Below are 13,415 nucleotides of genomic sequence, written 5' to 3' on the forward strand. Positions count from 1 at the left end.
GGGGATGGTGAGGGAATTGTTAAAGGGCATAAAGTTTTAGTTATACAAGATAGATAAATTCTGAAGATCTACACAGCATAGTGCCTATAGCTAACAACACTGTATGCTTAAAATGTGCTGAGAGGGTAGCTCTTAAGTATTCTTATCACTAAAAAATAAATAATAACAGGAAGCTTTGAGAGGTGACATACTATATTTTGCCATGTATGATGTGCACCCACATTTTAGTACTACCCATGTATAATGCTCATCCTTATTTTGCCTCAAAAATTTGGGCAAAAGTGCACATTATAGATGGCAAAATACAATATATATTTATGGCCTTAGTGGCGGTGATGATTTCACAGGTGTATATTTATCCCCAGACTTATCGAGTTGTACACATTAAATGTGTACCGCTTTTTATATGTCAGTCATTTCTGAATAAAGTCCTTCTTGCTGTGTACATTCAATTTTATAATACCTTTGATGACAAGTGAAAGTAGCAGCTGTTTTATGGACAAAGTTACTTAGAATCAGAGAAAATTTACCCATAATATCTTGGGCAATCTCATTTTAAAGCTACAGGAATTTGAAGAAAGTTGACCCTAATACTTGTAATCTCATATGTAACAATTGGGTTTTACCCGTCTCTGAGAAGAATGTAATAAAAGTTGTGTTACATTCAGTAGGTATTAAAATACTACGAGGCTTCTTCCTTCCTGGTCTGCTTTCCAACATGTATCGTTTATACTTGCTCTTAATCTTTTTGGAAGTAAAATCAGCAACAATCTAAGTCACATGTTAGCTTTTATTTATTTTTTAAAATTTTTATTGTTGTTCAATTACAGTTGTCTGCATTTTTCCCCATCCCTCCACACCACCCCAGCCAAACCCACCTCTCTCCCCCACCCACACCCTCCCCCTTGGTTTTGTCCATGTGTCCTTTATAGTAGTTCCTGAAAACCCCTCTCCCCACTATCCCCTCCCCACTCCCCTCTGGCCATGGTTAGGTTGTTCTTAACTTCAATGTCTCTGGTTATATTTTGTTTGCTTTTATCTTTTGTTGATTATGTTCCAGTTAAAGGTGAGATCATATGGTATTTGTCCCTCACTGCCTGGCTTATTTCACTTAGCATAATGCTCTCCAGTTCCATCCATGCTGTCGCAAAGGGTAGGAGCTCCTTTCTTCTGCTGCATATTCCGTCATGTAAATGTATCACAGTTTTTTGATCCACTCATTTACTGATGGACACTTAGGTTGCTTCCAGCACTTGGCTATTGTAAATTGTGCTGCTATGAACATTGGGGTTCATAGCAAAACCAATATTTTTAATTGCAGTCATTTTTATGTTTCTATTTACAAAGAGAACTATTAGGCTCTCAGTTTTAGATCTGTCAAAAATCTCATTTAAAAGTTTACAGCTCTCTAGCAGCTTTTTCTTCTTTAGCATTTGCCTTCTATTCATCTGCTTTGCTATTGATGAGCTTGAGGCTGACATTTTTAAAATAAATTATTCATTTGAACCATATGAAATTCCCAGTGTTTGATTTTCTGACTTTTAAAAACTACAGTTTCATACGGGTCAACCTAATAGTTCCTGCTGTCTCTTCCTCTCTTCCTTCTTTCCCTGAAAACTACAAACAAACCAAATTAAGGAGAGAGAGGGAAATGGTCTGCTCAGCCAAAAGAACCGTGTCTCCCCCAAGACCTTGCTACTCAGGACTTTAGCCTGAAGTTTTTACAGTTGCTTATCTCTGTCTACAATGAGTAAAATTTGAATATGCTATTTCCTTCTCTGTCAGAAATTGATGGAAATTGACATTTTACCTTGATCAAAGAACTTTAAGTCATAGACATTTCAGTTTATGTCAACAACTTTCTAAAGAGACTCTTTCTTCAGAACCATTTTACCCAATGTTTGACTAAATGAAAGGTAAATTTTAAATGGTTTTATCACACGGAGGAATATCTCTTCGATCAGGTTTTTTTCTCTGTGTATAGATTTATGCAGGGTCACGCATGCTCTTCCGTGTGTGGACATGTGCACATACAAATAAGGGTCTGCATCTTCACGGGGTCGGGCCAGAGTTTGCGATGTCCTCTTTAACACAGCTGATTCTCTGCAAAGAATGCGAGGAAGCACAGTGTTTTCCGCACAAACTCGTTCACAGCAGACGCAGGTTGAAACTATGCAGTTATATCTGAAAGCTTCCTCATCGCAACTGCGTTTGCACATCCTTTTGTCTCCCATCCTTATCTTCTCTCGAGTTCTTCTCCAGCATTTCTTCTGAAAAGTATGTCTTTGTCATTTAATATGTTCTTTTCAATTTTACGCTTTACTCTGATTCATAGAATCTGGAGGTAATGTTCTCACACAACTTGCCTCCCGGACTCAGGAAATACTTCATTCTAGTGGTGCTCAGGGAGTTCCATCTAATTTTCATACCTCAAGTAACAAAGAAGGGCTAGCATGAAATTAGGAAATGGGCAAATGATTAAATGACTAAAGGAGCTGATTTATTAATAAAGATCAAGGGAAACAAAATTTCTCTCAACTGAAGCAAGGACTGAGGAAGGGGTCTGTGTGGCTGGCCACAGTGCTGGACGAACGAGCCTTAGGCAGAGAGAGCATGCGTGCCACACAGCACAAACCATGTGGGGGTAACGATGTGAAATTAAGAAAATTCATGATAATCATCATGAAAAAAATCTCAAATTGAGAGTGTATGTTAGATGGGCAGCAAAACTTCTGAGTCAGAGTATCTTAATGATTGCTCGGCTGTGCTTGAAATAAACATTCCCCAATCTCCCTTAGGTTAGCATTTCAACTATTATCTGCAGGAAGTTCTTTCTAAAATCCCCCTTAAGTCCCATATGCTACATCTTAAACAGATCACTTCTCCTCTGTTGTTATTGGGAACAGTACTTTATCACATCTCCACTCCTCACAAAGGACCAGCACTTGCAGACATATGTCCTCCTAGCCATGACCATGGCAAACCAGCTGCTTCCTTTACTCTGTGAATATCAGCCTTGGCGTCTCTTTCTATAAGAACTATGCCACAGTCTCCTTTGTGTTCCTTTCTTCTGGTGGTGTTAAAACTTTGTCCAACTTCTGCCCACCTGATTGGTGCTGATGACTAAGCGATCAATTTGGGGGCTTCCCAAGAAAGTGCCAGGCATCTTTCGGAAAGTTGCTTATCCTGTGTGAGCCTGTTTTCTCACCTGTAAAATAAATAACATGAATACCATATTTGGGTATTTAGTAATAAGCATTAGAAATAATATATATGAATCTCAGTGAATTGTAATGGACCTATAGCATACACTCAATAGGGGTAACTTTTTTGTTCTTATAAATTGTATTTATTGGTGTATAATTCTTAACTCACTAGCTATATATTCTCTAAAGTGCCTAGCATGTAGCAGATCCTCAGTTAATGAATCAATAAATGAATAATCAATGCTAATGATTACAAATTATAGAAAATACCTGTAAAGGGGCACTTCTGTCTAGAAAAGGCTGCCAGCAGACCAGCCGTGATGCTGGCACCAAGACGTGCGGGGCAGGGCTGGTGTCCTGCTGACCACCCTGTCCCAAGTCACCCTGTCCCAAGTTGCAGGCATAGGCGGGCACCACAGTCCCTCCGAGACCAGAATGACCGGAGGCCCTCCCTGGAAACTCAATGTACTTAAGTGAATGAGGAGCTGACAAGAGTCTTCTGGAAGAAATAAAAATTCACAAAACAGTGCAAAGAGCAAAAAGGAGACAACGTTTTTCATGTTAGGTGCTGGCACCTCTAAGAATTAAAGATGAAATTAAATGAGACTAATTGCATGAAGGAATTTCTTTGTTTGACTGTGATCATTATTTAGAATCACCTCTTCCCCAAATCTGTCTTCCTAGATTTCAGGAAAAGAAACATAGTTGGACAGAAATACATTTTCTTCCTTTCGTACTGCGCAGCTCACTGCTTTGGGTTTCATAAACTGCCTAAGCTACCTGTCTGGCTGGAAGGGAAGGTTGTGTTTTTACATTTATATTAAACAAAAACCTGGTGCTTTAATAATAAATCATCACATCTGATGTTAAAAAAATAAAGTAGAGGAAAAATTGCATTGGTCCCTGATTTTATCATAACCTTAAAATAACAAAGAAAACGTTCACATATTCAGAAAGAGTTTACTATTCACCGTGTATCAGCAAATGTACAGTCAATAGGAAATTAATTCCTGAAGAAGAACCAACTGCCTAAATATTAAAGCATTTGACTGTGGGCTTTCCCAGATGTAGATGATAACACTGTGGTAATGACAGCAGCTACCAGGTAGTAATGGTGTGTGTGTGTGTCAGCGCGTGTGTAGTGAGCGAGAGAGGGGGAGATTTATGGTCACAACAACCATTATGAGTTGGATTCAGTTTCATTTTACTGGAGAGAAACTGAAGCTCCAGCAGGAAATATGTTACCCAGGCTTGTGTGCAGGTGACCTCCTGTTACACCTGTGCTTTTTCCCACAGTGGCTGCCCCATTCCTAACGGCAGCAGAAGTTTGGGGCCTCATTGGAGACAGGGATGAGTGCATAGAAATCTAACAGGGACCATCGGTCAGCCTGTAGAAGGAACCGGATCATTTGCCCAGGCGGATCCTTCTGCCCAAGCCTGCAGTTAGGCTCCAAACCACATCCAGGCTGCAGGACTCAGCCCTGACACTAGTCTGTCCTCTTTCACCTGCAGCTGTCCCTTCCCACTCAAACCCGAAACTTCTAGCGAGGTTCAGGAGGATTAAGCTGAATCCAGATACTGTATTTCTGAATACACAATTCAGAAATTTTTGTTGTTATTCAGAAATTTCTGAATACACAATTCAGAAATTCACAATTTTTGTTAAGAAACAAACGCCTAATATTCTCCCATACTGGTAAATATTTTAGTTACCCAGAATATTTGTCATATAAATAGTCAAATCAGTGCATAAATATTGGAGGAAATACTAGAGTCGTGTTTATATAATATTTTCATTGCTCCATTGGAAGTACATCTTTATATTATTCCTAGGTTTTTAAGTTTCCAAAATTGTAAAAACCATGTATTGTCATGACTGCTGACCAGTGTCTAGAACCTAAACCTTTTCTCAGAGGACAATATGCAAAGAAACTTATGTGAGTGTGTTCAGTCAAAGAAGAATGTCTGCTCGGTTTTAAAATACTGGATGTACGTCTGGTCCAATGACAGCGGGTCACTGATTTATCACTATAGACTGACGACTGTGCTCTCATTTTGTTACAAACCAGTGCATTTGGCTGCCCGTATTCTGACATGAACTTGAAAAAGGAGGCAACGCTCCACAATCGTCTAAGAGAACAAACACAGGAAAATTCGGAATCAGACTCTTCACATTTAAAAATGAAAAATCTCTGTAGTTGGAACTTCAGTGGAAAACATGGACAGGCAAACAGCCAGCCCAGGTAAGGGATGTTTGAAATGTGAACCAGAAAGTAAACCATGCAGAACAGTTGAAGAACAAATTTGTTAATACTAATAATTTGCTATATTTTTTAAAACTGCTTTTATTTCTAGGTATTATGTTCACTGGCTCATGGAATTCATTTAAGCCTTGATTGTCATTTAAAAAATATTCTATTCATCAAAAATTTGAATTTTTCTTTTTGTAAAGTTATATATTACATGTAAGCAGTAGAAAGCATATCTCATTTAGAAAATTCTGGAAGATTCCCTTTTAACTTGACAACTTCTTTATCTTTGGAATCATTTCATAGAAACGATTCTTCTGGAACATGGCCGGGTATTTGTATCCAGTCATATCAGGATTTCCTCTCTTACCTGTTAACTTGTCTTTGTCACCTTTAATCCAAATGTACCTCACATAAAATTTCTTCTTACCCTGAATAGTTTTATTTTGATTTTTTGATAATACATCATCCTTTTGTTCCTAAATGTAAATTTACATTTTAAGAATCAGGTTCCAATTTTATTTACATACAATCATTTTCTAAAGAGCTGCAAATGCAACCTTATTTGGCATTTTTTAACCTAAATGAGTAAACATTCTAAATAACATCTTTTCTATAAAATAACTCAATTCTCTGTGCTGTGAATAATAAACACAGAAAAATCTAAAAGTAAGTAATTGGAGACTGGACAGAGATGGAGCCAATTAAGACTAAGCAGAGAAGCAAGAAGCGGTGTTATTGTGACCAGTCCCCAGGCAGGAGGCCTTCCCGTTCAAGCCCTTGAAAGACAGACCCTTTCTCTGCCAGAACTGACAGAGATGCTGCTTGAGGGCTGCTGTTTCTCCTAAGGCTCCAAAGCCCATTTGGCAGGCATAAGAGGGGAGACCTGTGTGCCACTCTGTGGGAGCAGAGATTGCATTGGAACAACTTTCTGCCCATTTATACCTTTCGGTCCCAGTAAGGGTGCTTCTTTACTCCCAAGGGGAGATCTGTTCATTGGGAGGATACACTTTCCACATCCCAGACTGTGGATTTGTTCTTTTTTCATGCAAATGTTGTTATATGGCATTTGGGTGACATTTCGTTTTTGTTAAGTAGCTTATTTTTACTTCAATCGCTGTGCACGCAACTGTGCGGATTCGCTCTCCTCCGTTGTGTGATCTGTTTCTTATAGATGTGCACGCCTCTCTTTCTGTAGCTGGATCGTGCGTGTTTATCATTTATTTATACACCCGCTCCTCCCGTTGCAAACTCACAGGGTCTAGTTGTGCTTTACTGCGCTGCACACCCACACTGCTTACAACTCCAAATAGTTGAGCAGCTTGAACATCCTTTCCGTTTCCTAGTTGAGGGAGACTTTTTCTTTTTAAAACCATTTTCCAAGGAACCATGTTTATATATTTTCATACATCCATTTACCCTTATCCTTGCTGTTCTAGTCTGTTATCTTTTTTTAAAATAAAAACTGAGTCAATCTCTCTTGTAAATATTTCAGACGTTCGACGTTCATCCTCAGTGTCAAAAGTCACAGACACTAAGCAGATCTCTGAACTGCTCTAAACAATGATTACACTGTCGTATTGAGCTCAGCTAAACCTTTCTGTTCAGCACAGACATATGACTTCCTGTGTCTTGAACTTCTTTTAGGAATTTGCTCCTTTTGGTATATTATTATGGGCCTTAGTATTTTAAAGGAGCTTTGCACTAAAATATATGAGATAAGTATAATTATTACAGTTAGAAAGAAAAAGCAGAGACGGTTAGTTGAAATTGAGCAAAAAGTCACTCTTGATCCTATTCAGCCAAATCCTATTTCTTGCATGCACAGAGCTGTGCAAGTAGCTGGACGGGGGCTGGGGCGGGAGTCGCAGAGCACATCTTGAATTCCTAAACCTTCTTTTGCTCTCAAATATCAAGACCAAAGCCATCATCGCACGCCGGTCCACTTTTAGGTTGACTCACTCACTGTAGCAATGGTGGATAAACAGTGTGCAGTAGCGCCCACTCTGACTCTGCCCTCATCTCTGTGACATCCTACTCATGGTCTAGAATTCCAGCTGGAGGTAAAAGGAGAACAAGGACACCGGCAGGGAATACTATGTGGTCTAACTATGAGCAGATAAAGTATATTTTTACCCTCTTCACAGCTTACTTATAGTAACTTCCTGAGGCTGCCTGTCATCTAACCCAAACCTTTACTCTTAACATCACAAGGTATCAGGTACAGGTGGAGGAGAATATTTAAATTCCATCTGTTCTACGTGATAAGAAGAAGTAATTTTTACTTGATTCATGTGGACTCATAAGCATTGGGGCTGAATTAGTGAAAATTTGAGTTATAATTTCCCCTGGCCTCCAACCCATCCATTCGTCACTGAGCTCTGGACAGGCCTTCTGTAATTTCTTACACAAGCAAAACCTGTCACCGTAGAATCCCAGGCTTCTTGCAATTCACGTGCAAAATGTAAAATTAACTACTGACATTCTTCCAAAATCAGTTAGATGCTGCCCAACAGTCTAAGGAATTTTTTCTTTTCCTTAGCTGTATCCTGGTTTTGTGTTTATTTTTAAAAAGTACATTTGTTCTCATGTTAATCTTTGAAGCAGGAATTATTAGTAGACATTTAGTCTCCATTATTTTGTGGTAGAAATAGCCTATTTATATTCACATTTATTAGCAGAGAGTCAAGTTTTAAACTTGAGTGAATTATATACTACTAGATGCTTGCAAAACTAGCCTTCATAGCAGTAAGATTACATATTAATACAACTTTGAAGAATCAGATTCATAATAGGTCACCATTGCTGAAATACTATATAGGTATTCCTTTCCCCTCGTAGTAAGAGTACCACCGTATTCATAGTGCATTAAATACAGGCGTGTGACCTTATACGTGAATGTCTTCCATTTGGGTATGTACTCTAGAAAGGGGAAAAAGTCTTTAATTTGTTTAACAGTTTATGGTTTGTGCATACATTACCTTGAGAGCTCCTATCATCTGTGAGTTAGGCAAAGGAGCAGTTATTGTCATCATAGTACTGCCATTTGTAGGTGAGAGAGTAGAGATCCTTACTAATAGTTGATCTGGGACCCAAGCATAAGTCTTTTGATTAAATTCAGAGTATTCCCAGTTCACTAATCTAATAATAATAACTCCAAAAATGTCAACAATGATAATTAACTATTAATATCACACACTTTGAGCTACAAAGCATTGTGCTAAACAATTTACATACAACATCCTATCGATTGTATTTTATTGTCAACAACCACCCTATGTGTGGTTAAGTACTCAAAGTCTGATTTTATAAAGTAGGCATCTTAACGTTAGAGAAGTTAGGTAAAGTGCCGAAGATCACGCAGATAAACAGCGGAAAAGTTGGGATTATAGTCCAGAACTGCCTGACTCCAAATCTTTCAACTACATTAGGCTACAAAAAGAATGACAGTTTAAGACTTTGAAATTGCCCGGCTGGGTTGTATGTAGACTACTTCCTCCTTCTGTCTGGGATTCTCAGGGTCACCTTGTAACGCATTTATTTCTTATTTTTTGAAAAGAGAACTATTGAAGGGGAAGAATCTTAACTATGTTTCCCCCAAACTGTTTATTCTTCTTTATACTATGTATATAAAACACAAAATCTTTCACCTTGAACACATTTCACTGTAATACACTAAAGGCTTCTCTCTGTAACAAGGGAAGAAAATTATACTCATTTAACAGTTTTATCATAAAGAAAATTTCTTTGACTACAACTCCTCCCATTTCCCCCATTACTGAATATCTGTTAGCTGGCTTCTCCAGGCCAGAGTAGGATGTTTGTTTCTGGCATTTGCAACTCACCTAAGTATTCTTTAATAACATCTTTTACCTCCCTAAAGCAATGTTTAATACATTCTAATTCACACAATTGGTAGAACTACCATTAGTTGAAAGACCTGTCATTTTCAATTGTTACTATTAAGAAAATCTAAGAAAATACCTAATAAAGCTCACTTTGTTTTTCCTAATGCCCGCCGTAATGTAAATTGTGTGCACTTCCCTAAGGCCCATATCGATGATGAAAATGGCTGGGGAAAGTTATGGTAATAGAGAAGAGAATGGCATGTAGTGGAATAGTTCCTTAATGATCCCTGTAATAAATTGCACTGCCCTGAGCCGACTAGTTTATCTCCAGTACTCAAATTAACTGCAACATAAATATCTTCTATAAGGTCCATTCTCAGAATTAAAATAGTGTTAGTTGGTTGTTCCACATATTAATTTTCCAAGTTATTAAGTAGATTTTCTTTAATCCATCAGCCATTTCTCTTACTCCCTGCCACATAAATTCTCTGCTTTGGGAGATAAAGTCTACCCATTGTCCCACTCAGCCCTGTCATCATCTACAATATTGTTTTGATTCCTGCACCAGTGCCTTTGTTTCCATCCTTCTACCTCATTTATTCCTGCGTGCATGTTCTCCCTCCTCCCAGGCTCATCTCTGTCCTGAGGTTTTCCATAGCAGTTCCAACACGTATGAGCTTCTTGACATTAGAGATGATGTTTTACATGAGTCTATTTCTAATGCCTGGTATAATGCCGGACACTAACAGGCACTCAGCAAATTAGGTAGATTTTGAGCAATCACTATGCACCAGGGACTGTGCTAGGCCCTGGGGTGTGGATCAAAGAAGAGATAATCCCATTCCTCGTTCCTAGTTGTCCTTCGTGCCTTTGGTCTAGTGCCACGCACAGTGGCTTATGTCCGTGTGTCTGCGTGTGCCTTTTTAATGCTTGTTTAGTGTGTGCCTTATTTTGTCAAAAAGATTGGAGGCTGCTAAAGGGTAAGAACCAGTTTTCATTATGCTTTTGTTTTTTCACTGCTTTTCCATTGTAGGTCTTAGTAAATCTGAGTTGACTGATTCAGATACATACGTTAGTTTTCCTCTTAGAATCTCAATCTCTTCACCTGTAAAGTGAAGACGAAGTATGAGGCTTAGATTTTGACTACAGGTATATGAAGATAGATGGGGTTACAGCTATGTAACTGCGCCTGGCACACAGTGGAGACTATTGAAATACTAGTCCCGTATTATTTTCATTTTTATAAAAGTTGTGGATTTTGAAGTCTTGAAATTGGACCAGCTCTAGTTGTATACGTACACCACGTGTCTCTGCACCAAAGATAGATGTGTAAACCTTTATTTGAATATCACTCAGCATCTGAAACTGCATTAGACGCTTAGTCAGTGAGCAGTGATCAAACCACCAAGACACGCAGGCTCCCTGTGGGCCTGTGGCGGACTGTGGCTGGACAGGAAACCTGCAGGCCATCCCATGCGGGCAAGTTGCTCCCCATGCCACACTTCCAGATGGACCCTGAGGAACCTCCCACCAGGTCTGTCAGTGCCGGCGCTCAACAATGGGGAAGGACTTAAAAGATGATCTAATCCCACTTTTCCAACATGGAAATAAGGACATCAAAGCCAAAAAGTTTATTTCCCTATTGGCACTGTCAGTACTTGCAATGTGTCAAGCCCTCCGTTTCCAGGTCCTTGTCCCGCTCACTATATCCTACCTCCTCCTACCCCAGAATTAAGATTCAGCCCTAACAGGTCGGTTTATGGTGTTTGAATACCTCAGTGACGTTTACCTTGCTGAATTCAGAATCCTGATCGTAGCCAGGCCCTAAAATTGGGCATATTCATTCATTCAACATTTGTCCATTGAACAAATATTTAGAAAGGTGCTATTGCAAGCCCTAGTGAACAAAACAAACTATAGTCCTTGTCCTTATTAAGCTTTCACAAGGGGTAAGAAAACCAACCCAAGCTAGGAAGTGGCAGAATGAAGATTTGTACTGAAGCAAGATGACTCTAGTCCCTGCAGACTTGGCAGTGGGTGTGTTGATTCACTCATTGCACCAACATTTATTCGTTCAGCAAATATATGTGGAGCTTCTGCAGTTGCCAAACGGCATGTCAGGTGCTGGGGATATGGGGGTGACCGTAACAGTCCCGTCCCTGCAGGGAGTATGCTTTCAGGTAGAGAAGAAGGAAACCATAAATGAAGAGAAAATCACAGATGGGGATGGGGGCCATGAAAGAAGTAAAAGGGTAACACTCAAAATGCCTTCAGCCATTATCTGTCTGAAAGTCCTGGGGACCACAGCAGATCCAGGCCATGAAGGAAAAAAGGGGGAGGACTCTGTTGTATATTTTGCAAATTGAAAATGAAATGAGCTATGGCAAGATCAGCTCGGGAGCGTAGACAGAAGCTGTGATGAGATGAAAGGACTCGGCCCTCACTGGCGCTCACTTGCCTTGCTTCCTCTGGCACTTCCATTGTCGTCCTGTGTCTCTAGACAAATGCTGAAGTGTTATAAAACCACCGATGTGTGCCTTAAACAGACCCTTTAAAATGCTTTTCTGAACTGATTCTCTTAAGGCATTTTATAATGCATTGTGAATCTCAGGATTTCTGGAATCCTGCCTTGGCCTGGGCTCTTAGTAATTAAATCCCATCTCTTGCTGCAGAACAGTGTGTGCTAAAAACACTCATGGCTCTTTGCACAAGGGAGATACTGCTGTTCCTGCGCCCCGGAGAAACAAAAGTCTGTTGCCCAAGCACCAGCGGGTATTTTCTTCTCATCTTCATACTTAATTTAGCTTTAAAATAATTATTTCCCATTCACTATAAATAGTACAGTTAGGACATTTAACCTTTTTTCCCCTAAGTAAAGCAATGTTTGTGCATTACAAGAAAATTAGAAAATATAGATTATCATAAGTAGAAAAAATAAAAATTAAAAAAAAATAATACCCAGTCCTTTTCCTATCAAACAGCACAACTTAAAAGCTTATAAGAATATGACAAAATTCCTACTTCAGTAATTCAGGTAATATAGAAGCTCAAAAAAAAAAACAAAGTTTCACTCCTCGCTCCTTAACTCTGATGCTGCATCCGAAGGTTGTAATATGAATAGATTGTAATGTCTTCTACACTTTTTCTGTGTGTATGTATCTATACAGATATGCCGATACACATCCACCCTTTTTTCAGATTTCCTCAGCTGTTTTTAAAGTATATTTTATTGATTATGCTATTACAGTTGTCCCATTTTTTTTCTCCCCTTTATCTCCCTCTGCTCAGTACCCCCATTACCTCCAGTCTTCCCCCCTCCATTAGTTCATGTCCATGGGTCGTACATATAAGTTCTTTGGCTTCTCCATTTCCTATACCGTTCTTAACCTCCCCCTGTCTATTTTCTACCTATCATTTATGCTGCTTATTCCCTGTACCTTTTCCCCCATTCTCCGCCCCCCTACTGATAACCCTCCATGTGATCTCCATTTCTGTGATTCTCTTCCTGTTCTAGTTGTTTGCTTAGTTTGTGTTTGTTTTTTTCAGGTTCGGTTGTTGATAGTTGTGAGTTTGTTGTCATTTGACTGTTCATATTTTTTATCTTGTTTTTCTTAGATAAGTCCCTGTAATGTTTCATATAATAAGGGCTCGGTGATGATGAACTCCTTTAACTTGACCTTATCTGGGAGGCACTTTATCTGCCTTTCCATTCTAAATGATAACTTTGCTGGATAGAATAATCTTGTATTCACTCTTTTAAAAAAATGACATTAATTTTTGTTAATGTTTCTTTGAAGGTGAACTTGTATCACTCTGGGTAGATTATGGTATAAATATGTTAAATATTGATAAAGACACTGCATTCCTGGAAGGTTAACACGGGAAGAAATATTTAAAGGACCCTGACATTAAATTCTGAGGCTTTAATAAAACACACACACATTTTATCCTGAATTTATAATGGTAGACTGAACAAGGCACCTGCAAATAAATCAACATTGTTGACTAGAAGAAAAACAGTCTGGTCTTGGACTTTTATTTCTATATAGAACTGTTGTAGAGACATGGACCACTAAATACCCACAAAGAAAAAAGAAATTCACCTCGTCCCT

The 13,415-nt window shown here is 38.9% G+C and overlaps 1 protein-coding gene across 1 annotated transcript in view; it reads left to right on the plus strand.

Annotated features, from left to right (window-relative positions):
• Positions 1–13,415, plus strand: part of L3MBTL4 (L3MBTL histone methyl-lysine binding protein 4) — a 413,756-nt gene that overhangs the window by 289,616 nt on the left and 110,725 nt on the right. The window contains exon 15 of the mRNA XM_053913420.2: positions 5,276–5,449. Coding sequence (XP_053769395.1) covers positions 5,276–5,449 — 174 coding nt within the window. The remainder of the gene's footprint in view (positions 1–5,275; positions 5,450–13,415) is intronic.

The sequence above is a fragment of the Desmodus rotundus genome, chromosome 10 (genome assembly GCF_022682495.2).
Source record: "Desmodus rotundus isolate HL8 chromosome 10, HLdesRot8A.1, whole genome shotgun sequence".
Classification (NCBI taxonomy): Eukaryota; Metazoa; Chordata; class Mammalia; order Chiroptera; family Phyllostomidae; genus Desmodus; species Desmodus rotundus.